The sequence below is a fragment of the Jaculus jaculus genome, chromosome 1 (genome assembly GCF_020740685.1).
Source record: "Jaculus jaculus isolate mJacJac1 chromosome 1, mJacJac1.mat.Y.cur, whole genome shotgun sequence".
Lineage (NCBI taxonomy): Eukaryota > Metazoa > Chordata > Mammalia > Rodentia > Dipodidae > Jaculus > Jaculus jaculus.
In genome coordinates, this window is record NC_059102.1 from 245,620,937 (window position 1) to 245,645,946 (window position 25,010).

The 25,010-nt window shown below is 42.2% G+C and overlaps 1 protein-coding gene across 2 annotated transcripts in view; it reads right to left on the bottom strand.

The window, feature by feature from the left end:
* Window positions 1-25,010, bottom strand: part of Sntb2 (syntrophin beta 2) — a 95,280-nt gene that overhangs the window by 25,538 nt on the left and 44,732 nt on the right. For both annotated transcript variants that reach the window (XM_045141900.1, XM_045141899.1), the window contains exon 2: window positions 19,079-19,292. In XM_045141900.1, coding sequence (XP_044997835.1) covers window positions 19,079-19,292 — 214 coding nt within the window. The remainder of the gene's footprint in view (window positions 1-19,078; window positions 19,293-25,010) is intronic.

Genomic DNA, 25,010 nt, shown 5'->3' on the forward strand with positions numbered 1-25,010 from the left:
TAGTGAATTCCAGGTCAGCCTGGAATTAAAAACCCTACCTTGAAAAAACAACCAAAAATTTATTTATTTGCAAGACACAGAGAGGTGCATTAGGGTCTTTCGCTGCTGCAAAGTAACTCCAGATACATGTGCCACTTTGTGTATCTGGCTGTATGTGGGCACTGGGGAATCAAACCTGGGTCATTAGGCTTTGCAGCAAGCACCTTAACTGCTGACTCATCACTACAGCCTTGTCATCCATCTTTTTGTCTTTAAAGTTCTAGTGCAACAGTGGTATAGGAAAAAAATTATAAAAGCAATCAAACAAAGTAAGAGCTGCAAATAGCCTGAATGCTTAAAAAGTGCAAACAAGGGCTGGAGAGATGGCTTAGTGGTCAAGATGCTTGCCTGCAAAGCCTAAGGACCCATGTTCGACTCCCCAGATCCCATATGTGGTGGTTTGATTCAGGTGTCCCCCATAAACTTAAGTATTCTGAATTCTAGGTCAGTGGGTGATGACAATTTGGAAATTAAAACTTCCTGGAATTAGTGTATTGTTGGGGGTGGGCTTATGGGTATTAAGCCAATTTCCTCTTGCCAGTGTTTGGCACACTCTCCCGTTGCTGTTGCCCATCTGATGTTGGACAGGAGGTGATGTCCACTCTTTGCTTGTGTTATCGTTTTCCCTTGCCATTGTGGAGCTTTCCCTTGAGTCTGTAAGCCAAAATAAACCTTTTTTGCCCCACCAGCTGCTCTTGGTTGGATGTTTTCTGCCTGAAATGCTAACCTGACTGCAATGCCATGTAAGCCAGGTGCACAAGGTGACACATGCACAATGTCATGCATGGGCACAAGGTAGCACATACATCTATAGTTCAATTGCAATGGCTAGAGGCCCTAATGTGCTGATTTTCTCTCTCATTAAAAAAAAAAGTCCAGCCGGGCATGGTGGCGCATGACTTTAATCCCAGCACTTAGGAGACAGAGGTAGGAGTACTGCTGAGTTCAAGGTCACCCTGAGACTACAAAGTGAATTCCAGGACAGTCTGGACTAGATAGAGTGAGACCCTACCTCAGAAAAATGAAAATAAATAGAGCAAGAGAATGAAAAGACATGTTGCAGATTGGGAAAAGATCTTTGCAAAATATATATTCAGATAAAGATCTATAATCCAAAATATGCAGTGACTTCTTACTTCTTGGAGTAAAATGATTTTTGTTGTTGTTGTTTGGTTGGTTTTTCAAGGTAGGTTCTGGCTCTAGTCCAGGCTGGCCTTGAACTCACAGCAATCCTTCTACCTCTGCCTCCTGAGTGCTGGGATTGAAGGTGTGCACCACATGCCTGGTTCTTTTCATTCTCTTAACAGTGTCTTTTGCAGAGATGTTGAAAAAAATTTAATGCTCAAGTGTTAAAGGCACTTGCTTGCAAAACCTGATGGTCTGGGTCCAATTCCCTAGTACCCACTTAAATTCAGATACACAAAGTGTCACATGTGTTTGAAGTTTGTTTGTAGTGGCAGGAGAACTTGGCACATCCACATATTCTCTTTCTCAAGTAAATAAAAATAGCTAAAACATATTTTGGAGGGAGGACATTTAAAACAGGCTCTCATTCTAGCTGAGGCTGATCTGGCACTCACTCTGTACTCCAGGCAGCCTCCAACTCTCAGTGGTCCTCCTAACTCAGCCTCTCACCTCAGCCTTCTGAACTGGGGTTAATTTGTAAAGCACCACATACAGCTAGAGATATTTTAAACCTTATTGAGGTTCAATTTGTCTTTTTTTTTTTTTTATGGCATAATGTGTTTTGGTGCAACATATAAGCCTGACAAATGCAGTGGTGACCAAGGAGAAACCCTGCCTCCAACAAGGTAGAAGATTAGGACCGATACCTTGTCTGTCAGGCTGTCCTCTGGGCTAGAATGAGACCCCACCTTGAAAACAAAACAGGACAAAAAAATCCCCCACACTCAATGCCAGTGACTGCCTCACCCTATCCTAGCACAATCTTCATAGCCACTGTCACCCTCCTAAACTGGCTGATCACTTTCCGGAAGGGCTGTTCTTTCCACCTCTGCTTTGGCACTGCAGCCAGCACAGCATCCTTTAAACACATGCTGAAAGTCCACTGGCAAGACCAGGACAAGAAATCCCTTCCCTCCTCCTACTGACCTACTTAGCACTGCAGACAGACTCAGCCCATCCTTTCCTAGTAATAAAAACTTTCACTTTCTGGGAAATGAAAAAGAAAAGGATGGAAAGAGCAGGGTGTGGTGGCACACGCCTTTAATCCCAGCACTCAGGAGGCAGAGGAAGGAGGATTGCCAAGAGTTCAAGGCCACCCTGAGACTACATAGTGAATTCCAGATCAGCCTGAGCTACAGACCCTACCTTGAAACAACAACAAAAGAAAAAAAAAAAAAAAAGGAAAGAGAAAACAACTTTACAACCACCACACTTGTACAGTCTTGGAACGACCTCCTAGATATGTCTCCTTTAACACAGTCTAAAATCTGAAGACCCTGGTGTCAGAGAGCCAAGATATTAATAACTGGAAACAAAGAAAATAACACTAAGTTTGGTTAAACAGGAATGGGATGGATACCAGGACCAGAGGCCTCAAAATGACAAAAATAGGCAGGAAGTCATTTCACAGGTCCGGATTACAAGGGATTGTGAAATAGAAAATTTAATCAAAAGAAAACAGAGCTGGCTGTGGAGGTGCACATCTTTAATCCCAGCACTTGGGAACCCAGGTAGCAGAATTGCCCTAAATTCAAGGCCAGCCTGAGACTCCATAATAAATTCCAGGTCAGCCTGGGCAAGAGACAAACTCTACCTTAAAAACAAACAAACAGGGCAGGAGAGATGGCTTAGCAGTTAAGGTACTTGCCTGAAAAGCCAAAGGATCCAGGTTCTATTCCCCAGGACCCATGTTAGCCAGATGCATAGGGGGTACATGTATCTGGAGTTCGTTTGCAGTGGCTAGAAGGCCTGGTGCATCCATTCTCTCCCTCTCTCTCTCCCCCTCTCTCTCTCTCTGCCTCTTTCTCCCTATGAAATAAATAAGTAAAATAAAATAAAAAGTGAAATAAAACAAACAATCAAAGAAGAAAAAAAAGACAGTAAAGAGAGGGCATGGTAGGACGCATCTTTAATTCCAGCACTTGGGAGGCAGAGGTTTGAAGGATCACTCTGAGTTTGAGGCCAGCCTGAGACTACATAGTGAATTCTAGGTCAGCCTGGGCTCAAGAAAGACCCTACCTCAAAAACAAAAACATAAAAAGAGCAGGAGAGATTGCTCAGTGGTCAAGGCTCTTGTCTGCAAAGCCTAACAACCTGGGTTTGATTCCCCAATACCCAGGTAAAGCCAGATGCACAGTGGCACATGCATTTGGAGTTTGTTTTCAGCAGCTGGAAGCCTTGGTATGCCATTCTCCCTCTGTGACTCTCTTCTCTCTGTTTTTGTGCTTGCAAATAGATTTTTTTTAAAAAAAAAAAAAAAAAAAAAAAGGAGAGAACAGGGAGTGGTGGTGCCTCCTAGCAGAGGCAGAGGTGACTTTGAGGCCAGCCTGAGACCATATATATATATATATATATATATATAAAATTAATTCCAGGTCAGCCTGGGCTGCAGCTAGACCCTACCTGAAAAAGAAAACAAAAAAGAAAGAAAAAGAAAAAGATGATAGCGAGACCGAGAGAGAGAGAGAACAATAACCAATCCCCAAACAGGACTGAATCTAAGATTCTACAGTCATCTTTTTAGACACTCTCAAAATGACAAAGTGATGACTAAATTCTTTTGTTGTTTTAAAAGAAAAAATTCCAATGAAATCTCTAATAAAATAAGGAAGCAGCCTGCCTCTAAATCGGCCCACAAGAAAGAGAAGACAATGAGGAAAGTTTGGGCCTCTATTCAAACCACTGAGGATTTCCTGAGAAATTTAACTCCATTTTGGACAGTCAAATCAATATTTAGGAGCACTGAAGCACAGGAGTCTGTAAATCCAGCCTAATTACTTTCTCTGCTTGGTAAAGTCTTAGTTTAGTTAGGTTGGGAGGCAAACACTTTAGCTGCCAAGCCATCTCTCTCTAGTCCTCCCCAACAAAAACAAGATTTACAGTTTTGTTTTTATTTATGTTTTAAATGTTTTTTTCTTATTTATTTATTTAAGACAGAGAGAAGGACAGAGAGAGAGAGAAAAAGTGAAAATGGGCACGACAGGGCCTCTAGCCACTGCAAACGAACTCCAGATGTATGTGCCACCATGTGCAATCAGACTTATGTGGGACCTGGAGAATTGAACCTGGGACCTTCGGGTTCGCACGCATATGCCTTAACTGCTAAGCCATCTCTCCAGCCCAGTTTTTATTTATTTAGGATTTTTTTTTTTTTCCAGGTAGGGTCTCACTCTAGCCCAGGCTGACCTTGATCTTACTCTGGTCTCAGACTGGCTTCTACCTCCCAAGTGCTGGAAATAAAGGTGTACACCCCTATACCCAGCTTATTTAGATTTTTTATTTTGTTTTGTTTTGTTTTTTTTGGTTTTCAAGGTAGAGTCTCACTCTAGCCCAGGCTGACCTGGAATTCACTCTGTATTCTCAGGGTGGCCTCAAACTCACGGCAATATTCCTACCTCTGCCTCCCAAGTGCTGGGATTAAAGGTGTGCACCACCATGCCCAGCTTATTTAGGGTTTTTAAAAATTGTTTATTTAGGAAGTGAAGAGAAAGGAAGGGTAGGAGTACTTAATAGGATGGTATTGTATATATGTAAGTAGAAGAATAGATTAATAGAGGTGAAAAGGCCCAAGTGAGGTCAGGGGAAGAGATTGAGTAAAGGAAAGGTGAAGGGAGGGCTAATCAAAACCTAAGAGGATGTAAATAAGTCATATAGAAACCTACTTTTTTGGACAAGGGAGCACTCAGGAGATTGTTACTAGAAAATTTTCAGTGCCAGGGATGGGATACCTTCCAGTGAGTTGTTGGCCAGGGAAGTTCCTGATGCCCCTAAACATTACAGGCCATTGCCAAAGCCCTTGGTTTCCTACCAGGAATAGATGCTAAGACCTTATTGCTGAAGACTCCACATACTTGGGCTGCAAGACCACTGAAAAGTCCTGCTGGAACTGAGCTGATAACCTCCTCCATGTAGACCAGCTGACAGAAAGCTAGAAGAAGCCATTCTGCAAGCAGTTCAATAGGAGAGAGAGAAGATTTAACAGTGGACTCTCCAAGCCTTATATTTTGACAGCTAGGCCAAATGAGCCAACGGGTGCAATAGTGGCACATCTGTCATGGTAGAAACCAACTGCCCTCTAATTGGACTGGAGGCCTGCTCCATGGGAGGGAATACATCCCTGATACTGGAAACCTAAAACAGGAGTAGTCATGAGCCCTAGGGGTATATCTGCTGCTGTCTGGATCAATGTATATAATGTGCTCATCAAACTGCCCAGTAAGCACTTCGCTTAATGTTCATACCCATATATTAATTCTACTCTCACTTTTGGTAGAGAACCTTCTCTTTTCAGATGGCAGTGACCTTGGCATGACTCAAAAGGTATCATGGTGCTGGGAAGAAGTGACAGGACTGCTTAGCACTGAAATATCTCTATTACACCTTCCAAGGCTCAGGGTCAATTGAGGAAGAGGTGCAGAAAGAATGTAAGAGCCAAAGGAAGGGTAGGCTTCCTTACAATGTGCTCCCTCCAGACACAAAATGGCTTGGATATCCATGACCTCACAGTGCCTGACACTACCTACACATGACCATCGTAACAGAAGGAAAAGATTATGACATCAAAATAAAAGGAAGGGGCTGGAGAGATGGCTTAGCGGTTAAGTGATTGCCTGTGAAGCCTAAGGACCCCGGTTCGAGGCTCGGTTCTCCAGGTCCCACGTTAGCCAGATGCACAAGGGGGCGCACGCGTCTGGAGTTCATTTGCAGTGGCTGGAAGCCCTGGCACGCCCATTCTCTCTCTCTCCCTCTATCTGTCTTTCTCTGTCTGTCGCTCTCAAATAAATAAATAAATAATTTAAAAAAATATTATTAAAAAAAAATAAAAGGAAGACTGATTAAGAGGAAGAGAGGATATGATGGAGAATGGAGTTTCAAAGGGGACAGTGAGGGGAGGGAGGGCATTACCATGGGATATTGTTTATAATCATGGAAGTCGTTAATAAAAAATAATAACATAAAATAAAATAAATGTTTATTTAGGGCTGGAGAGATGGCTTAGTGGTTAAGTGCTTGCCTGTGAAGCCTAAGGAACCCGGTTTGAGGCTCAATTCCCCAGGACCCACGTAAGCCAGATGCACAGGTGGCGCATGCATCTGGAGTTCATTTACAGTGGCTGGAGGCCCTGGAATGCCCATTCTCTCTTTATCTATCTGCCTCTTTCTCTATCTGTTGGTTTCAAATAAATAAATAAAAATAAACGAAAGATGTCAAGAGTTCTTTCTTAAGGCCGGGCATGGTGGCACAGGCCTTTAACCCCAGACTTGGGAGGCAGAGGTAAGAGGATCACCTTGAGTTTGAGGCCACCCTGAGACTACATAGTAAATTTCAGGTTAGCCTGAGCTAGAGTGGAAACCCTACCTCAAAAAACAAAAATAACCACCACCACAACAAAAACTTCTTTTCTTAATTAAAAACAAAAAAGTTTATTTATTGGACTGGAGTGATGGCTTAGTTTTTAAAGCGCTTACCTGTAAAACCAGGTTTGATATCCCCAGGTCCCATGTAAACCAGATGCACAAGGGGCACATGTGTCCGAAGTTCATTTGTACTGGTTGCAGACCCTGGCACATCTATTTTTTTTCTCTCTCTCTCAAATAAAGCTATTTTTAAAATATTTATATATGTATGTATGAGAGAGAGAGAAAGAGGGGGAAAGAATGGGTGCACCAGGGCTTCCAGCTGCAGCAAACAAACTCCAGATGCATGCACCAACTTTGCATCTGGCTTTACATGGGTTCTGGGGAATTGAACCTGGGTCCTTTTGCTTTGCAGAAAAATGCCTTAACTGCTAAGCCTTTACTTAGGATTAAAAAATAATTACTATTATTTATTTTGCAAGCAGAAAGAAAGAGGGAGAGAGAATGAATGTACACACTTGAGGCCCTAGCTATTGCAAATGAACTCCAGAGGCATGCCCACTGTGGATCTGGCTTTATGGGGGTTCTGAGGAACTGGAATCGGGTCGTTGAGCAAGCACTTTAACCACTGAGGCTTCTCTCCAGCCCTTATTTGGGATTGTTGAGGTAGAGTCTCACTCTAGTTCAGGCTGACCTCTAACACATGGTGACTATTCTCATCAGCCTCCTGAGTGCTAGGATAACAGACCTGAGCTGCCATGCCCAGATTTTTTTTCCCCTTTTTTTGGGGGGAAGAGGTGAGGGCAGGCTCTCTATAGCCCTGGTTGGCCTGAAACTTGCTATGTTCTGAATTGGAAATTGTGGCAATACTCCTGTCTCGGACTCCTAACTACTAGAATTATAAGGCCCCACAGAGATGAAAAAGCAATTTTAGAAATACCTCAGGCTAGGGTCTGGGGGATTTAGCTCAGTGAATGAGCACTTGCCTAGCAAGCACAAGGCCCTGGGTTTGGTCCTTAGCACAGGGGTTGGGGGGAGAAAAAAAAAAAGAATACCTTAGGCTGGAGAGACTGTTCAGTGATTAAAGGCACGTTCTTCCAAAGACTGATGGCCCAGGCTTGATTCCCTGGTTCCCACATAAAGCCAGATGCACAAAGCGGTAGATGGGTCTGGAGTTTGTTTGCAATGGCAGAAAGGACTGGTGTGCCCATTGTCTCTCTTTCTATGTGTTCCTCTTTTCTCTCTCAAATAATAAATAAATAAATAAAAATAAGAAAGAATAAAGAACACCTTGTTCTTGTTACATTTCATACTGTCCACAATGTTGTTGGTAAGGAATGGGCTCATGTTCTCTCCCTGGACTTCATCATTTTTTATTTAGTCTATAACTTATAACTATCAGAAACATCTAGTGAAGTCAGGAAAACTCAGGGTAGAAGAAAAGTAAACTTCCTCATTCACTCATGCTGATGGTTACAATTTTTATTTTATTTAAAAAATTATTTCATAAAAATATTTTCATTTATTTATTTATTTATTTATTTGAGAGAAAGACAGGCAGATACAGAGAGTGCATATGGGTGCACCAGGGCTTCCTGCCACTGCAAACAAACTCCAGATGCATATGGCACTTAGTGCATCTGGCTTTATGTGGGTATGAGGGAATTATACTCAGGTCCTTAGGCTTTGCAGGTAAGTGCATTAACCACTGATGCATCTCTCCAGCCCTAGTTTATTTTATTTCATTTGATTTTCTTAAAATTTATTTATTAGAGACAGAAAGAAAGAGAGGGGGAAAGATAGAGAAAATGGGCATGCTAAGGCTTCCAGCCACAGCAAAGGACTTCTAGATGCATATGCCATCTTGTGTATCTGGCTTATGTGGGCTCGGGGGAATCTAACCTGGGTCTTTGGGCTTCACAGGCACGTTTCATAACCACTGAGCCATCTCCCCAGGCCTATTTTATTCATTTTTTTTTTTTTCGGTTTTACGAGGTAGGGTCTCACTCTAGCCCAGGCTGACCTGGAATTCACTAAGGAGTCCCAAGAGTGACCTCAAACTCATGGCGATCCTCCTACCTCTGCCTCCCAAGTGCTGGGATTAAAAGCATGTGCCACCACACCTGGTGCAATTTTATTTTATTTTTTATACAATAACAGAGAAAGAGGGCAGAGAAGGAGAAAAAGAGTGAATTGCCACTGTAAACAAACTCCAGATACGTATACCACTTTTTGCATCTGGCTTTACCTGTGTACTGGGGAATCAAACCCAGACAAGCAGGCTTTGCAAGCAAGTACCTTTAACCACTGAGCATTCTCTCTAGCTCTAGAATGTTTTTTAATCAGCTCTATATTATGGAACAAAAGTCGTAAGATAGCTCAGCATGGTGGCACACACCTTTTACTCCATCGCTTGGGAGGCAGAAGTAGGTGGACCACTGTGAGTTCAAGGCCAACCTGAGACTATGTAGTGAATTCCAGGTCAGCCTGGGCTAGTGTGAGACCCTACCTTGAAAACAAAAATGAACAAACAAACAAACAAACAAAAAAAACCCAAAAAACAAGGGGCTGAAGAGATGGCTGCAGGCCCTGGCATGCCCATTCTCTCCATTTCTCTCTCTCAAATAAATAAATAAATAATGTGTGTGTGTGTGTGTGTGTGTGTGTGTGTGTGTGTGTGTGTGTGTGTGTATTTTTTTTAAAACCAACCAAACAATGATTTTCTTTTCTTTTTCTGAGGCTGGGTATCACTCTAGCCCAGGCTGGCCTAGTACTCACTATGTAGGCCCAGGCTGTCCTTGAATTCCTGGTGACCCACTTACCTTGCCCTCCAGAGTCCTGAGATTAAAGATATGTGCTACTATACCAGACAATTTAAAAAACTTTTACTTTTGAGGTAAAGACTCCCTGTTGCTCAGGCTGACCTGGAATTCACTATGTAGTCTCAGGATGGCCTTGAATTCATGGCGATCCTCTTACCTCTGCTACCCAGTGCTGGGATTAAAGGCGTGTACCTCCAGGCCCTGCTTCTTAAAATTCTTTTTTTTTTAATATTTTACAAAATGAAGTTGAAGCTTCCAAGCATGGGGAGACATATAGGGCCAAATCCCAAGATGACAGGTGGGCATGAGGCCTCTGATAGCATTTGGATCATACCCACAAGCCCTGAAATCTGTATCCCCTGGAATTGGCTCTCATCTGTGGCATCAGCTCATATAATCTCTGCTCAATTTATTTTATTTTATTTATTTATTTGAGAACAACACAGAGAAGGAGGGAGAAAGGGAGAGGAAGAGAAAGAGAAAGAGAGAGAATGGGCGTGCCAGGAATTCCAGCTACTGCAAATGAACTCCAGATGCATGCACCCACTTGTGCATCTGGCTAACATGGGTCCTGGGAAATCGAGCCTCGAACTGGGGTCCTTAGGGTTCACAGGCAAGCGCTTAACCGCTAAGCCATCTCTCCAGCCCCCCCCTGCTCAAATTTTTAATCTTTAAAATATGGGTATATTTTATGATTATAAAAGTAACACATGCTCAATATGAAAAATTCAGAAATGCAGAGGAATATAAAAAAGGAAACAAAAATAGCCCATCTCATCGCAAGGAAAAGCTAATGTTAACTCTGTTTCTAGCTAGTTTTTCTTTGGCACATATTATTACATAGATGAGGTGATTCTATCTATCCATTTTAATTTTGCACCCTGATTTTTCTGTAAATTATGATATGATCATTCTCTGTCTTATTAAGAGATCTCAGTAATTAAACATCATTTAAAATGAAAAACAGATATTTTACTAGGGGGCTGAAGAGATAGCTCAGCAGTTAAGGCACTTGCCTGCAAAGGCAAAGGACCCAGGTTCATCTCCCCGGGACCCACGTAAGCCAGTTGCACAAGGGGGTGCACGCATCTGAAGTTTGTTTGCAGTGGTTGGAGGCCCTGATGCACCCATTCTTTCTCTCTGTCTCTCTCTATGTGCCTATTTGTATGCGTGTGTGTTTGTATATGTGTGTGTGTCTCAAATAGATATATATAAAAATAAAATATTAAAAAAATTTTATTGGGGCTGGGAAGATGGCTTAGTGGTTAAGGCACGTGCCTGCAAAGCCAAAGGACCCAGGTTTGATTCCCCAGAACCCACATAAGCCAGATACACAAGGTGGCACATGTATCTGAAGTTTGTTTGCAGTGGCTAGAGGCCCTGGTATGCCATTCTCTCTCTCTAATAAATAAATAAAAATATTTAAAAATATATTTTAAACTGGGCATGGTGGTGCAAGCCTTTAATCCTAGCACTTGGAAGGCAGAGGTAGGAAGATGGCCATGAATTCGAGGCCACCCTGACACTACATAGTAAATTCCAGGTTAGCGTGAGCTAGAGTGAGACCCTACTTCAAAAAACCATACAAAAATGTGTGTGTGTGTGCGTGTGTGTGTATTTAATTTGGGGGCTGGAAAAATGGCTTAGCAGTTAAGGCAATTGCCTGCAAAGCCAAAGGATCCCAGTTTGACTCTCCGGGACCCACATAAGCCACATGCATAAGGGGGCACACACATCTGGAGTTCGTTTGCGGTGGCTGGAGGCCCTGGTATGCCCATTCGCTCCCTCAAATAAATAAATAAAATATATTTTAAAATAGTTTACTTATTTATTTGAGAGAGAGAGAGAGAGAGAGAGAGAGAGAGAGGAAGAAAGACACAAAGAGACAGAATGGGTGTGCCAGGGCCTCTAGCCACTGCAAACTCCAGACACATGTTCCATGTTGTGCATCTGGCTTTATATGGGTACTGGGGAACTGAATGCCGGTCACTAGACTTTGCAGGCAAGTATCTTAATGGTCAAGCCACCCCTCCAGCTCCCTAAAATTCTTTTTCATTAGTTTTTATTTTTTGTTTTTCGATGTAGGGTTTCGCTCTAGCTCAGGCTGACCTGGAATTCACTATGTAGTCTCAGGGTGGCCTTGAACTCATGGTGATCTTCCTACCTCTGCCTCATAAATGCTGGGATTTAAGGTGTGCGCCACCACACCCGGCTTAAAATTCTTTTAATACAAATTAAGTTTGGGGTTTAGAAAGATAAGCCTTTGGGATTGAGAGATAGCTTGGCAGTTAAGGTGCTTGCCTGCAAAGCCTAAGGACCCAACTTCAATTCCCCAGGACCCACATAAGCCAGATGCACAAGGGGACGCACGCGTCTGGAGTTCGTTTGCAGTGGCTGGAGGCCCTGGTGCACCCATTCTCTCGCTTGATCTGCCTCTTTTTCTCTCTGTCTGTCACTCATAAATAAATAAACATAATTTAACAATATGCCAGGTGTAGGGATGCACATCTGTAATCCCAGCACTCGGGAGACAGAGGTAGGAACATAGCTGAATTCAAGGCCACTGTGAGTGAGACTACATAATGAATTCCAGGTCAGCCTGCACTAGAGCATGATACCACCTAAAAAAAGAAACATTAAAAAAAAAAAAGGAAATATCTCAGAATCTCAGATGACCACCAACAGGAAAGCAGATAAGTTGGCAGGTTCTTTGATAGAGCTGAGACAAGTTAAAGGACTAAAGAGCTCTGAGTGATTTTTCTTTTTTTTTTTTTTTTTTTAAAGGTAGGGTCTCACTGTAGCCCAGGCTGGCCTGAAATTCACTACATAGTCTCAGGGTGGCCTCAAACTCACAGGGATGCTCCTACCTTTGCCTGCCAAGCGCTGGGATTAAAGGCGTGTGCTGTATCACGCCTGGTGATTTTATACATATTCTTCTTCTTCTTTTTTTTTTCCTGAGGTAGGCTCTCTAGCTCAGGCTGACTTGGAATTTACTATGTTGTCTCAGGTGGCCTCGAACTCACGGTGCTCTTCCTACCTCTGCCTCCCAAGTGCTGGGATTAAAGGCATGTGTCACTAAGCCCCACTTACTTCAGACTCTTGAGTGCTAGGGTTACAGGCATAAACCTCTACATCCAGTTAACTTATAACATTTTAACAATTTACTATGACAATTTTACAGTCAATTTGTTTTTTCTGGTGGTAAGGACTTAAACCAGGGCCTCCTCCTAATGAGCTATCTTCCATGAAACTAGAGCTTCAATCTTTTTTTTTTTTTTTTTGAGGTAGGGTCTCACTCTAGCGCAGGCTGACCTGGAATTCACTATGGAGTCTCAGGATGGTCTCGAACTCACAGCAATCCTCCTACCTCTGCCTCCCAAGTGCTGGGATTAAAGGCGTGCGCCACCACTCCTGGCTCATTTTCTTATTTTTATTTTGTACAAGAAGAAAAATCAAAATATAGGGTAACAAACAGGTTGGCAAAAGTGAGAAAGCCCATTTCCTTAACTTCTACCATGTAGTACATATAACTCAAGTCTGTTTAGTTAATAGTCTTGTATTTTCTTTTCTACCATGACACAGGACAGATGTTCACATCCTGGCAAAGTTAAGTTACATATAATTCCTGGCAACTATGTGTAATTCTACTGCATTTCTCTTCTCTATATAAAGATACCAGAAAAGCATAAAAAAATCACACACTAGAGTGCAAGTTAAAATAATCTCTAGAAATAACCTTGAGGGCTGGAAAGATGGTTTAGTGGTTAAGGCACTTTCCTGCAAAGCCTGAGAACCCAAGTTCAATTCCCCAGTACTCACGTAAGCCAGATGCACAATGTGTATCTGGAGTTCATTTGCAGTGGCTAGAGGCCCTGGCTTGCCCATTCTCTCCATATCTGTCTCTGTATATCTGCTTGCAAATCAGTAAATAAGTTAAAAAATAAGGAAAAAAAAAGCTGTGCATACTGGTGCACGCCTTTAATCCCAGCACTTGGGAGGCAGAGGTAGGAGGATTGCCATGAGTTCCAGGCCACCCTGAGACTAGAGTGAATTCCAGGTCAGCTTGGGCTAAAGTGAAACCCTACCTCAAAAAACAAAACAAAACAAAAATAATAAGAAAAAAAGAAGAAATAACCTTGAATCTTTTCTAGTTTATCTAATAAGTATCAAATCATTTGGGCTGGAGAGATGGCTTAGCAATTAAGATGCTTGCCTGCAAAGCCAAAGGACCCAGGTTTGATTCCCCAGAACCTACGTAAACCAGATGCACAAGGTAATGCATGGGTGTGGAGTTTGCAGTGACTAGAGGTCTTGGTGTGCCCATTCTCTCTCTATCAGCTTCTTTCCTCCAAAATAAATAAATAAATAAATTTTTTAAAAGTCAAATTAAGCCAGGCGTGGTGGCACACGCCTTTAATCCCAGCACTCGGGAGGCAGAGGTAGGAGGATTGCCGTGAGTTCAAGGCCACCCTGAGACTCCATAGTGAATTCCAGGTCAGCCTGGGCTAGAGTGAGACCCTACCTCGGAAAAAAAAAAAAAAGTCAAATTAGCTGAGCATGGTGGCACACGCTTTTAATATCAGCACTTGGGAGGCAGAGGTAGAGGATTGTTGTAAATTCAAGGCCACCCTGAGACTACATAGTGAATCCCATGTCAGCCTGGGCTAGAGTGAAACCCTACCACGAAAAACCAAAAAAAAAAAGAAAAAAAATAAGTAAAAACACTGACTAAAGTTTTGTGTTGGTGAAAAAAAAAAAACAACATTGAACCACACCCTTCTTTTCTGGAAGATGATCAGTCTACTTGGCCACAGCATGCTGTAAAAGGACTGGCCTTAGAAGATTCTTCTAGACTTTAGTGTGAAGATTTTCAGTTCTAATGCTGAAAAGTTACTTCTTCCCTTGTTCCTACTTTTACTAGAAATATCAAAATTTGCAAATTATTTGATTTACTTATTTACTTACTTTGGTTTTTAAAGTACAGTCTCACAGTCCAGGCTGACCTGGAACTCACGATGTAGTCTCAGGGTGGCCTCGAACTCACACCAATCCTCCTGCCTCTGCCTCCCAAGTGCTGGGATTAAAGGCATGCACCACCAGGCCCGGCTCCAGTGTTTCTACTTTTGCGAAACTGAAGATTAAGTTGCTTCAGTCTATGCTTTTGTTCACTGGCTTCAAATAAGTCACTTTCTTTTATGTGTGTCTTTTTATGCACCCTCCCCCCACCAAGGTAGGGTCTCATTCTAGCCCAGGCTAAACTTGAAGTCACTCTGTAGTCCTAGATTGGCCTCAAACTCACGTTAATCCTCCTACCTCTTTCTCCAGAATGCTGAGATTAAAGGTGTGCAACACCATGCCTGGCTTGTCTTAGTTTTATGCTTTTTTCCTTTTTTGGAGGTAGGATCTCACTAGCCCAGGCTGACCTAGATAGAATTCACTATACAGTCTCAGTGTGGCCTTGAACTCATGGCAATCCTACCTCTGCCTCCCAAGTGCTGGAATTAAAAGCATGGGCCACCATGCTTGGCTTTTTTTTTTTTAGGTAGGACCGTACTGGTTGACCTGGAATTCACTATGTAGTCTCAGGGTGGACTCGAACTCACAGCAATCCTCCTACCTCTGCCTCCTGAGTGCTGGAATTAAAGGCATGCACCACCATGCCCAGCTCTTTATTTTATTTTTTTTTAATTACACAATTTGTTTACTAATTTTTTAGATTAACATGAAAATAATGGGATGCATCATGGCCTCTTCATATACTGGTGTCATCATTATACCTTGTTCTCAACTGTTCCTCTTTCCACCTTCTCTCCATTACTCTATCCAGTTTGCTGCCCTTCTAGTTAGCAAATCGTTCTGCCTTCCTTTTACATGTACTCCATTGCCACCTCCTTTTGGATCTTTTCCTCCCCTCTCATAATCCTCCTCCAATTTTCTTTTTATTTTTTTAAAGGTAGGGTCTCATTCTAGCCCAGGCTCACCTGAAACTCACTCTGTACTCAGGGTGGCCTGAAATTCAGTGATTCTCCTACCTCTGCCTCTTGAATGCACCACCCATGCCCAGCTCTCTTCCTAGTTTTGTGACTTACAGTCGCACATATAGATGGTGGGGTGCAATTCTTACACCAAAGTGTTCTCTCCATTTGCACAGTAGACCTCTTTCAAACCTGATTATTACCAAATGCCTTCAGCATATAAGTGAATCAAACAATGCAACTCTTAAATGTAAGTGAAGGTTAAAAACCCTGTCCCTTAAAGCTGCTTTTCGCCTCCCTCATGACCCCTTCCTAGTTCCTATCTTCCATTCTTCCTACTTTATCTTCCTTCCTACGTCTCTTCTTCCCTTCCTTCCTTCCTTGTTTTTTTTTTTTTTTTTTAAGATTTAATTAATTTATTTATTTGGGACACACAGAGAGACAGAAAATGGGTGTGCCAGGACCTCTAGCCACTGCAGACGAATGCCAGACACACGTGCCACCATGTGCATCTGGCTTATATGGGACCTGGAGAATTGAACCTGGGTACTTAGGCTTTGCAGGCAAGCACCTCAACCACTAAGCCATCTCTACAGCCCCCTTCCTTTCTTTTTGTTTTTGTGAGGTAGGGTCTCACTCTAGCCCAGGGTAACCTAGAATTTACTATGCAGTCTCAGGGTTACCTTAGAGTCATGGGATCCTTCCACCTCGGCTCTTAACTACTGGGATTAAAGGTATGTGTCACCATTCCTGGCTTTACTTTTTTTTTTTTTTAACTTTACCATTAAATTATGATCTTGTGGCAAACTGTAGAATTTCTTCAAAGACCAAGCTGTGTTGTGACTAGATAATTCAACACACATGTAACACTTCAAAAATAAACCTTGTCTGACATGGTATAGCACACCTTTAATCCCCAGCACATGAAGGCTGAGGTAGAAGGATCACCACGAATTTGAGCCCAGCCTGGACTACAGTGAATTCCAGGATAGCCTGGGCTAGAGTGAGACCCTGCTTCAAAGACAAAAATATAGGACTAGAACAAAAATTTAAGATATATATATAGGACTAGAGAGATGGGTTAGCAGTTAAAGCACTTGCCTGCAAAGTCAAAGAACCCAGGTTTAATTCCCCAGAATCCTCATAAACCAGATGCAAAAGGTGGCACATGCATTTGGAGTTCATTGGCAGTAGCTAGAGGCTCTGGTATGCCCATTCTCTCTGCCTCTCTCTCAAATAAATAAATAAATAATAAAATATTTTTTTAAAAGGTGGGGCTGGGGCTGGAGAGATGGCGTAGCGGTTAAGCGCTTGCCTGTGAAGCCTAAGGACCCCGGTTCAAGGCTCGGTTCCCCAGGTCCCACGTTAGCCAGATGCACAAGGGGGCGCACGCGTCTGGAGTTCGTTTGCAGAGGCTAGAAGCCCTGGCGCGCCCATTCTCTCTCTCTCTCCCTCTATCTGCCTTTCTCTCTGTGTCTGTCGCTCTCAAATAAATAAATAAAAATTAAAATAAATAAATAAATAAATAAATAAATAAAAGGTGGGGCTGGAGAGATGGCTTAGCAGTTAAGCACTTGCCTGTGAAGCCTAACTAAGGACCCCAGTTCAAGGCTCAATTCCCTAGTACCCACGTAAGCCAAATGCATAAGGTGGCACATGCATCTGAAGTTTTTTTATAATGGCTGGAGACCCTGATGGACCCATTCTCTCCCTCTCTATGTCGCTCTCAAATAAATAAATAAACAAATTAATTAATTATAAAGAACAGGGTTGGAGAGATGGTTTAGTGGTTAAGGCACTTGCCAGAGAAGCCTAAGGACCCAGATTTGGTTCTTCAGGTCTCACCTAAGCCCTCTCTCTGTCTCTAAAATAAATAAATAAATAAAAACCAGGCTGGGTGATAGCCCAGTGGTTAGAGGCACTTGCTTATAAAGCCTACCTGCTGTGGGTTAGATTCCCCAGTACCCATGTAAAGGGAGATGCAGTAGATAATTTATGCATCTGGAGTTCATTCACAGTGCCAAGAGGACCTGGCATACCTATTCTCTCTCTAAAATAAGTAAATAATTAAAAAATATATATAAAGACCCATATGTAACATGAAGTAACTTTTATAAGAAAGTCAACAAAAATCAATACAAATATATCCAATTTGTTTTAATATTTAATTTTTTTTGAGGTGGAGTCTTGCCCTAGCCCAGGCTGACCTGAAATTCATGATACAGTCTCAGGATTGCCCTGAACTCAGAGCAATCCTTCAATCACTGCCTCCCCACATGCTGGGATTAAAGGGTGTGCAACCAGCCCAACCCCAATAGATTACTACTTTTTAAAATATGTTTTATTGGGGAGGTAATATGATGGAGAATGGAATTTCAAAGGAGAAAGTGTGGGGGGGAGGGAATTAATACAGGATTTTTTTATAATCATGGAAAATGCTAATAAAAATTTAAAAAATATATGTTTTATTTATTTGAGAGAGAGAAAGAGGCAGAGAGGGAGAGAATGGGTGCACCAGGGCCTCCAGCCACTGGAAATGAACTCCAGATGCATGTGTCCCCTTGTGCATCTGGCTTACGTGGGTCCTGGAGAGTTGAACTGGGATCCTTTGGCTCTGCAGGCAGACGCCTTAACAGCTAAGCCATCCCTCCAGCGGCCCCAGCTATTTTTAGTATGATACCCATACATAGTTGTAAGGGGAGTTCTGCTCTGCTTTTGGAACAGGCCTCACTATTTAGGCTGGCCTCAAACTATTGCTCTTCTTAGTCCTGAGATTAAAGATGTACTACCATTTCTGGCTCAATACAGATTTCTTTTTTGCTGTTTGTTTTTGTTTTTTGAGGTAGGGTTTCACCATGAGTTTGAGGCCACACTGAGACTACATAGTGAATTCCAAGTCAGCCTGGGCTAGACAGAGGCCCTATCTTGAAAAACCAAATAATAAATAAATAAAATAAATGTTATTTATTTGAGAGAGAGAAAGAGGCAAAGAGAGGGAGACAGACTGGGCATACCAGGGCCTCCAGCCACTACAAGCAAGCTCCAGACACATGCACCTTGTGCATCTGGCTCATGTGGGTACTGGGGAATAGAACCTTGGTCTTTTGGCTTCTCAGGCAAGTACCTTAACCACTAAGTCATTTCTCCAGCCCAAGACTTTTTTTTTTTTTGAGAGAGGAGAAAGAGAGAGATGGGTGCACGAAGATCTCTTGCCACTGCAAATATACTCCAGATGCATGTGTCATTTTGTGCATATGGCTTTATGTGGGTATTGGGAAATCAAACTCAGAATAGTAGGCTTTAGAAGCAAGCACATTTAACCACTGAGCCAACCTGATAAAAAGACTTAAAAATATGTTTTTATTTATTTATTTGAAAGCAGAGAGAGAAAGAAAGAAGAGAGAGAGAGAATGAGAATGGGCATGTCAGGGCCTTCAACCACTGCAGACGAACTCCAGATGCATGTGTCACTTTGTGCATCTGGCTTACATGAGTACTGGGGAATCAAAACTGGGTCCTTAGGCTTCAACAGGCAAGCACCTTAACCACTAAGCCATTTCTGCAGCCCAAGATTTTGGGGGGGCGCATTTTGAGGTATTTTCCTTTGTATGATTTAGTTTACAGAGAACAAGTAATACTGCAGCAAGTCCTTCACTTTTAAGGCTGAATATGTAGGATGATCTTGTTTGGTACAGCTCACCTGTTTTCCAGATCTGGCATGCTTAGGTTTCTAGCAGCAAAGCACATTTTGAGAGGGATGACCTTCCTGTCCTTGGTGCTGTTCTGGTGCTTTGGAGAACCAGAGTCCTCACTGCCACTAAAGCTTGGTGACTGGGGAGATGCACCTTCCCATGGCAGATCTGATACTAAGGATGGCTTCTTGATATATGGTGTTACTTCTCGGATGAACTTGACTATGAATAAAAATCAAAGAAGAAGGTTAGTATTTTTGTTTCTGGTGAAAACAAAAACCAAAATACTCACATAATGCAGTAACTAGAACAAAGTAAAAAAGTAAAATTTAGTACTTCGTGAGATAGAACTATGCAGCTTTCCATCTTAATGTCTCTGACCATTGGTCTGTTGATTACTGAAGCCATACAGAAACTCTTGCTTCCACATAAAGCCATTCTGGTTGTTTGTTTGTTTGTAGGTAGAGTCTCACTCTGGCCCAGGCTGACCTGGTATTCACTAAATAGTCTCAGGGCAGCCTCGAACTCTCGGCGATCCTCCTACCTCTGCCTCCCGAGTGCTGAGATTAAAGGTGGGCAACACCACGCCCGGCCACATAAAGCCTTTTGAATATCTAAAAGACATCTCTCTCTTCTTTCTGCTAAGATTTCTTTTGTTTTGTTTGTTTGTTTGTTTGTTTTTCCGAGGTAGGCTTTCACTCTAGCTCAGGCTGACCTTGAATTCACTAAGTAGTCTCAGGGTGGCCTCAAACTCACAGTAATCTTCCTACCTCTGCCTCCTGAGAGCTGGGATTAAAGGCACGTACCACCATGCCCAGCATCTACTAAAGGTATTTCTAATTCATCTGATTCCAATCAATTAATACCCAACAACTACCAAGTATCAAAAATTTGGATAGCTAGTAAAGACATAAAGACAAATAAGGCAAGGAACCTGCCCTGAGGAAATGCTCAGGTAAGTTGCAGTTGGGGAGATATAAAAACATCATTGCAGTTCTGAAAAATGAGCTAAAATCAAGTACATTCAAGCAAAAGGCAACAATGAACCCTATTGCTTTTTCAAGTCTACTTCTATATTTTCTTTTAAATATGTAATATAGAATTCTGTTGAATTCTCTCTCTCTCTTTCTCTCTCTCTCTCTCTCTTTTTCCTGAGGTAGTGTCTCACTCTAGCCCAGGATGATCAGGAACTCACTCTAAACTTAGGCTGGCCTCAAACTCATAGATCCTCTTAACCTCTGCCTCCCAAGTGCAAGGATCGAAGGCATGCACCACCATGCCCAAACAATTCTCTTTTATTTATTTATTTTTGTTTTTTTTTTAAATTTATTTTTATTTATTTGAGAGAGCTAGAGACAGGGAGAAAGAGAGAGAGAGAGAGAGAAGAAGAAGAGGAGGAGGAGGAGGAGAATGGGCATGCCAGGGCCTCCAACCACTGTAAATGAATTCTAGACACATGCGCTACCTTGTGCATCTGGCTTACGTGGGTTCCGGGGAATTGAACCTGGGTCCTTTGGCTTCGCAGGCAAATGCCTTAACCACTAAGCCATCTATCCAATCCCTATTTTTGGGTTTTTTTGAGGTATGGGCTCACTCTCTAGCCTGGGTGACCTGAAATCCACTATGTAGTGTCAGGGTAGCCTTGAACTCATAGCAAGCCACCTGTCTCTGCCTCCTGAGTGCTGGGATTAAAAGTTTACACCATCACGCCTGGCTTGTGCAGCTGTTTTTACATTATGTTTAACATATGCATAATATTTATGTTATAGCACTCCTACAGAAAAATCACACAATTATCACCCATTGATAGTATATATTGTCTACCTTGCCTTTTTATTTAGTAGTAGTTTTCTTTTTCCCTGCATTTCTCCGTCTTTTCCCCTTAGCAGTAGTATTTTATGAATAGTGACATCTTTGGAAAGGGACATGGTTCACTTTCTCATTACTTCAGATTGTTCTGAGGTGCTCATCTATACAACCAAAGTAAGCCAGGAGTGGTGGAGCACACCTGTAATCCCAGCACTTGGGAGGCAGAGGTAGGAAGATTGCCATGAGTTCAAGGCCAGCCTGAGACAACATAGGGAATTCCAGGTCAGCCTAGGATACAATGAGACCCTACCTTGGGGGACAGGGGAGAAAACAGAGTAACAGTAAACAAGTAGTTCCAGGCATATATTAAAGTTTTTTGGTTTTTTTTTTTTTTTAAGTATGTGGCTTTCTTTTCCTGGTTTATAAAGTTGTAACTTAAAAAAAAATAACATTTATCACATAAGATGAAGCTATTGTCTTGTGCTATTAAACACGATCTGGGGCTCGAGAGATGGCTTAGCAGTTAAGGCACTTGCCTGGGAAGCCTAAGGACCCAGGTTTGATTCCCCAGATCCTGTGTAGGCCAGGCACACAAGGTGACGCATGTGCACAAGGTAGCATATGTGTCTGGAGTTCGAGTGCAGTAGCGAGAGGCCCTGGTGAGCCAATTCTCTCTCTCTCTCTCAATTATAAAAGAAAGGAAGAAAAAAAAACATGGGCTGGAGACATGGCATAGTGGGTTAAGGAGTTTGCCTGCAAAGCCAAAGAACACAGGTTTGATTCCCCAGGATCCATATAAGCCAAATGCACAAGGTGGCGCATGTGTCTGGAATTTGTTTGCAGTGGCTGGAGGCCCTGGCCTGCCCATTCCTCTCTCTCTACCTCTTTCTCAAATAAATAAATAAAAATAAATTAGTGTTTTAAAAAACACAATCTGCTGAAATCAAGAATAATACTAGGAAATATTCTTTTCTTATTTTTATTTATTTATTAGAGAAAGAGAAGGAAAGAGGCAGGTAGAGAGTAAGAGAGAGAATGGGCATGCCAGGGCACCCAGCCACTGCAAATGAATTCCAGACGTGTGGGCCACTTTGTCCATCTGGCTTACATGGGTCCTGAAGAATTGAACCTGGGTTCTTTAGCTTTGCAGGCAAGTGCCTTAATTGTTAAGCCATCTCTCCAGCCCAATACTAGGAAATATTCTAATGCTAGCATTTAGGTACAGTGCATGTATTCACATAGATGTGTTTGTGTGTGTGCGTGCATGCACACGTGCACTTTCTGTGCATGTTACTATACATATATTTCTAGGTGGAGACAGTAAAGCTAACTGCTTGAAGTCACCAAGGAGATTTTCTACATTCTAGAAAAATGAGAAGTGTAGCCAATATCCCCATGAGTGGCTGACTCAGGCCTTTCAATACAGACTTCAGCATTGTGCTTTCATTAGGAGAGGATTAGATCACAAAAACTTGGCAGAAATTGCAAAGGTTCTCAATCATAGTCAACAACAGAGACATACTTTTGAACATTTAAGGCACTATAAAAGCTACTGAGCTACCAACCCGAAGTACTTTTAAATTGTAGGAATTAGGAAAGAGCCCTTAATGATCTACTCAGAAGTAGCATCTCTGACCTGATTACTACATACATGCTAAAACAAATATAGACATACATAGAACCTTCAGGCCATTTTATTAAAATAGTAATTAATTGCAGCCTATCCCTACCCAATTAGTCATCAATGATGGCTAAAACCTGTAAACTGACATCTGCTTCTAATTTACTTAAGATGTGGGAAAGGGGATATTCTGCTTTAGACCTATACTAGGACCACCTCTCCCTTCCCAGGAACAGAGGCCACAGAGCCTGGACACCTGGCAGGATAAGCAGGGCCTTTGCACCCATTAGCTTTCAGTTCAACTCATGAAACCCATGATACACTTCAGACTTATTCTCTTGTTTTTTCATAGATAAAGATCATCCTTGGGGACTGGAGAGGTGGCTTGGCAGTTAAGAAGCTTATCTGCAAAGTCTAACGACCTGTCGGTTCCCAAGGACCCATGTAAACCAAATGCACGAAGTGGTGCATGTGTCTGGAGTCCATCTACAGTGGCTAGAGGCACTGGCACACCCATTCTCTCTGTGTCTTTTCTCCCTCTGCTTGCAAATAAGCAAATATTTCTTAAAAGATCATCCTCAGGGATGGCTTAGCGGTTAAGGTGTTTGCTTGCAAAGCGAAAGAAGTGACCAGAGTGCTCAGTACTGCAATATCTCTATCACACCTTCCAAGGCTAGGGTCTATTGTGGAAGAGGTGGCGGAAAGAATGTAAGAGTCAAAGGAAGGGTAGGACTCCTTATAATGTGCTCCTCCCAGATATCCATGACCTCACAGTGCCTGACACTACCTACCCAAGATTATCATCATAGGAGAAAAAGATCATGACATCAAAATAAGAAAGACTGATTGAGATGAGGAGGGGATATGATGGAGAATGGAGTTTCAAAGGGGAAAGTGGGGGAGGGAGGGCATTACCATGGAATACTTTTTATAATAAAGGAAGTTGTTAAAATTTTTTGGAAAAAAAAAAAAAGAATTCAAGGGGCTGGAGAGATGGTTAAGGTGCTTTCTTGCAAAGCCTAAGGATCCAAATTCAATTCTCCAGTACCCACATAAGCCAGATGCACAAGATGGAGCATGCACCTGCAGTTGGTCTGCAGTGGCTGGAGGCCCTATTCTCTCTTCTTTCTCTCTCATAAATAAATAAAAATATTTTTGTTAGCTGGGCATGGTGGTGCACACCTTTAATCCCAGCACTCAGGAGGCAGAGGTAGGAGGATTGCCAAGAGTTCCAGGCCACCCTGAGACTACTGAGTGAATTCTACATCAGCCTGAGCTAGAGTGACACCCTACCTTGAAAACCCAAAACAATAATAATAATAATAAAATAAATATTTTTAAAAGACAAAAATCATCCTCAAGATAATTAAACACTGATGTTTGTATATTGCTTTAGGTATTCTGATGCTGAAGCCTTTTTTTTTTTACATGTACTTATCATTTTTATGAAAGCAAAAGGAGAAAGTCTCAGGTACAGCACTTATCTAGGTTCTGTTTCCTATGAAAAATTGTGTGTGTATTTATAATCTGCAAATATATCTGGATGAATTTTTAAAAATATTTTAATTTTTTATTTTTTAGCTCACTTTTATTTATTTGAGAGTATGAGAGAGAAAGAGGCAGAGAGAGAGAACGAATGGACGCACCAGGGCTTCCAGCCACTGCAGATGAACTCCAGACATGGGCACCCCTTGTGCATCTGGCTAACGTGGGTCCTGGGGAATCGAGCCTTGAACCAGGGTCCTTAGGCCTCATAGGCAAGCGCTTAACTGCTAAGCCTTCTCTCCAGCCCTAAAAATATTTTATTTTTATTTACTTATTTGACAGAGAAAGAGGGAAGGAGAGAGGAAGAGAGAGAGAGAGGGCACATCAGAGACTCCAGCTACTGCAAACAAACTCCAGACGCATGTGCCACTTTGTTCATCTAACATGGGTCCTGGGGAAACGAATGTCTTAACATCTAAACTATCCCTCCAGCCCCCTGGATGAATTTTCATAGAATGTTGAAGTGATTATTATATATGTGCTGGGTCGCATTTGATTTTAAAAGTGTAATTCTAAACCGGGTATGGTGGCGTATGCCTTTAGTCCCAGCACTTGGGAGGCAGAGGTACCAGGATCGCCATGAGTTCAAGGCCATCTTGAAACCACATAGTGAATTCCAGCTTAGCCTGGGCTAGAGTGATACCCTACACTGAAAAACCAAAACAATAAAAATAAAATAAAAGTGTAATTCTAAAATGGGTTTGATGGCACACACCTTTAAGCCCATCACTTGGTAGCTGAGGTAGAGGGATCACCAGGTCACTGTGCCTCAAAAAAACAATGACCAAAAAAGAAAAACAAACAAACAAAAAAGCAGGGATTAGGGGCACAAGACTTTAATCCTAGCACTCTGGGAGGCAGAGGTAGGAGAATCACTGTGAGTGCAAGGTCACCCTGAGACTACATAGTGAATTCCAGGTCAGCCTGGGCTACAGCAAGACCCCTCCTTACCCACCCCCCAAAAG